This window comes from Chanodichthys erythropterus, chromosome 9 (genome assembly GCF_024489055.1).
Source record: "Chanodichthys erythropterus isolate Z2021 chromosome 9, ASM2448905v1, whole genome shotgun sequence".
Lineage (NCBI taxonomy): Eukaryota > Metazoa > Chordata > Actinopteri > Cypriniformes > Xenocyprididae > Chanodichthys > Chanodichthys erythropterus.
The window spans coordinates 24,020,912-24,025,118 of NC_090229.1; the positions used below are offsets into that span (position 1 = coordinate 24,020,912).

The window sequence follows — 4,207 nt, forward strand, 5'->3', positions numbered from 1 at the left end:
TTGCGCCGAAAAGTGTTTCGTAAATCATCAGAGGGATTTCGTCTGAGGGAGAAAACAACAACAACAACAAATGGCCAGTGAGTAATTTACTGTGATCCTGTGGTAAAGTGGTGACGAGGATCTGAGGTCTACACAGTCAGTTCCGCACGGTTTAAGGATAATCAGTGTGTCAGTTTGGGCTTTCTTATGTAAAACAGCTGTCTTTGAAGGCGGATCTTTTGGCAGGTTAGTTCAGGACGGTGGCGGAGGAGCTCAGACACAGACAGAGTGCGAGGCAGCGAACAACTCTTGACGGATAAACGGAGTGTCTGGAGACGAGCTGAAGTGCACATTCACACGTTTACCAAGCGGATTCGTTCATTCATTTTCAGATGACTGCGATAAAACGACGCCGTGCCTTCAGTTTGGTCAGTTTGGATACACTTTGCGGAGGATGAATAAGGAAAGTAGCGCGAGAGCGAGTTGAAAAGTAAGTGTACTTTCGTGAGGGAAACAGACCGTCAACATTATCTCACAGGAGAGGACCATAAGAGCTTTAGAAGAAGGAATTATCATCTGTGAAGTGGGAATTGAACAAAAAACTGCATGAAACTCTTATTATGGTGAAAGCTTTCTAATATTTCTCATCTAGCTATCTAAAGATTTTTTTGACAGATAGCTTTGAACTGAACTGTTTGGAATCTGAATCAGTTTGATTGATTTGCAAAGGAAAACATCTCCTTTTGTACTAATTCAACCTCACCCTTCTCATTTTTGGGATACAATAACTTTTTTCCGCTACAATTACGAAAAGTGACAATGAAGCAACTTTTATAGTAAAAAATATAAAGCTTTTTTTTTTTTTTTTTTGAAAGAATAATCCCCACTACATGAGTTCATATTGAAAGACAATGTTTGCCGCAAATGTTGGACTTAGCTTTGTGCTGCTGTGTGTGGCCGGATTTTGTTCCGCTATCAGTTCCATCGACCCAGACCGGCCGGGCGAAGGAAGATGCCAGGAGATTGCTATTCCACTCTGTAAGGACATTGGCTACAACTTGACAGTTATGCCGAACTTAATGGGACATGAAGATCAAAGTGAGGCAGCCATAAAGCTGCATGAGTTCGCTCCGCTGATTGAGTTCGGCTGCCACAGCCATCTGAAGTTTTTCTTGTGCTCGCTCTATGCTCCCATGTGCACGGAGCAGGTATCCACACCCATCCCAGCGTGCCGAGTAATGTGCGAGCAGGCAAGGCAGAAGTGTTCTCCCATCATGGAGCAGTTTAACTTCCACTGGCCTGAGTCACTGGACTGTTCCAGACTGCCAAATAAAAATGACCCCAATTATCTCTGTATGGAGGCACCTAACAACGGCACCGACGAGCCCCCAAAGGGATCCCACACTCAGCCGCCAGACTCCCGACCCCCTCGGCAAGGGAACAGCCAAGAACTGCCTATTAAGGAGAGGGTCGGTAAGACAACATGTAGCAACCCTGGAAAGTTTCATTACGTACAGAAGAGTGAGTCCTGTGCCCCCAAGTGTTACTCCAACGTCGACGTGTACTGGAGCCAGGGTGACAAGCGCTTCTCCATGGTGTGGATTGCCATCTGGTCCATCCTGTGCTTCATCTCCAGTGCCTTTACCGTCCTCACCTTCCTCATCGATCCACAGCGCTTCAAGTACCCTGAGCGGCCCATCATATTCCTGTCAATGTCTTACTGCGTCTACTCAGTGGGCTTTCTTATAAGACTTTTTGTGGGGGTGGAAAACGTGGCCTGTGACCGTGACAGCGGCGTTCAGTACATCATCCAGGAAGGCTTGGAAAGCACTGGCTGCACTATAGTCTTCCTCATTCTTTACTACTTCGGAATGGCCAGTTCCCTGTGGTGGGTCATTCTTACTCTCACATGGTTCCTCGCAGCTGGGAAAAAATGGGGTCATGAGGCCATTGAAGCCAACAGCAGCTACTTCCATCTGGCAGCATGGGCCATACCAGCTATTAAGACCATCATGATCCTGGTTATGAGGAAGGTGGCAGGAGATGAGCTCACAGGGGTCTGCTATGTGGGCAGCATGGATGTCAAAGCCTTGACAGGTTTTGTTCTCATACCCCTCTCTTGCTACCTCATCATTGGCACTTCTTTTCTGCTCTCAGGGTTTGTGGCACTCTTTCACATCCGTAAGGTCATGAAAACCGAAGGAGAGAATACAGATAAGTTGGAGAAGCTGATGGTTAGAATTGGCGTCTTCTCCGTGCTCTACACGGTCCCCGCCACTTGCGTCATCGCCTGCTATTTTTACGAGCGTCTCAACATGGATTATTGGAAGATTCTAGCAGGAGAGCAAAAGTGCTCTGAGGACAGTAAGAGCGGTGAGGAGTGCGTGATGAAGAGCTCCATCCCAGCCGTGGAGATCTTTATGGTTAAGATTTTCATGTTGCTGGTGGTGGGCATCACCAGCGGCATGTGGATCTGGACCTCCAAAACGCTGCAGTCTTGGCAGAACGTTTTCAGCCGCAAACTTAAGAAGAAGACGAGGAGGAAGGCTGCATGTGTTTTCACAGGAAGTGGACCTTACCTCAAGCCTCATCCTGCACTGAAAGGACATAAAACCAAGTATGAACCAGCAGGTCCTCCTGCAACTTGTGTATGAGCTGGGCCTCTATACACACACGAATGGCCAAGAAATAATTGCTGGACTTAAACAAACTGCTTTATAAAGCTAGCAAAGAACACAACAATGCTCATATTTATTTTATGCAAACTTCAGATGCAACATCCCCAACAGGTTTTTTTAGTTCTTAGTGCTTGAACTACATCTTAAACTTTGCGGACTTTGGGGACCGTTTTGTGAAACAAAGAAAAAGGGAGCAAGTCCCTATTGCTGTCATAGGGGTGCCTGTATCTTGTCATGTGCAATAGTTGTTTCCCTTAGTGACAGAGAAAGGGACTCTGATACTGTAGGGCTGTGATTAAAGACAATGAAAGGACTCGACAAACAATGGGTGTGAATGGCTCGGGGAAAAGCGGCTCCTCCATGGCATAGTCTTGTGGCTTTTCTATGGAAATGAAGGCCATGTCATACACAACTGCATTGACATTGGAGTGCAGCTGCTCAAAAAGGCCTCGGCAGAGAATGAACTGCCTATTTTTAGGCCTTTTCATGGAACAAAGTAAATCTTTAAGCACTAAATATTGCCAACACAAAGAGAAAAACTTGTTATTTGAGTTGTTTTGTACAGTGAGTTCATGCCCCTGGTTTGTTTTGTTATACCAAGCTCTTTTTAATGTCCTATACATTTGTGTATATTTCTAAAGGTTCATATTTTATAAGAATAAATAAAACATTTTAGTTTTAAATGTTTGAAATGAAAAGCAAATGCTTTTATTATTTGATTATTTGAGTTGAGTTTGAAAAGTTTTTACTTCATGAAGCATTCTGTCATGCTCTATTCTAATTTTAGAGATACGTCTGCTGGGAATCACTAGAGAGATTCAATTAATATTCTTCTTCAGTCATACCTCATCAAACATCCCTAAGCTAAAACACTCAAAACCTTAAAGGGATTTTTTACCCGAAAATGAAAATTCACATTTACTCACCCTCTGTCGTTCCAAACCTGTATGACTTTCATTTTTCTTCTGAACACAAAAGAAGTCCACGATGAAAGTCAAAAGGATCCACGACAACACTGAACCACATTGTATTTTATTATATGTGGGGTTTTTTTTTTTTTTTTTTTTTATTATTAATATTTTCTCTTGTGTTGATAAAGAAATGTAATACAGGTTTGAACAACGTGGGTGTAAATTATGACAGAATTTACATCTTTGGGTGAACTACTCCTTTAAGGTTGCAGAAATACGTAGAATTAATCCATTTGGGTTAAAAATTTTGAAGCAGCATGTAATAATCTTGCCATGTTCCCAATTCTTTTACAAACTTCATAAGAGAGGAAATATTTACTTGAGACCCACTCTCAGGCCTCAGCCTCATCTCTGATGTACTTTGGGCCTCATCTTTTATGTTTTTGAATAGAAAAGGGTTAGTTAGATCAACCACACTCAGACCTGTTATTCTCACAATGGCTATTGAGAAGTAAGTAGATTATATATACACCTTTATTACAAACGACATCAAAGATTTTGAAGAAATGTGTAATTTGGGACCTTTATACTCTTTTTAAAAATGCTTTGGCTTTTATATTCCAATCTTATTAAAATTAA

General features: G+C 42.6%; 1 protein-coding gene across 1 annotated transcript; it reads left to right on the plus strand.

Annotated features, from left to right (window-relative positions):
* Window positions 1–890: 890 nt before the first annotated feature.
* Window positions 891–3,354, plus strand: fzd10 (frizzled class receptor 10). Its single transcript, XM_067393929.1, has one exon. It carries the CDS (start codon window positions 891–893, stop codon window positions 2,631–2,633), a length of 1,743 nt encoding a protein of 580 aa, XP_067250030.1. The 3' UTR covers window positions 2,634–3,354.
* Window positions 3,355–4,207: the final 853 nt, after the last annotated feature.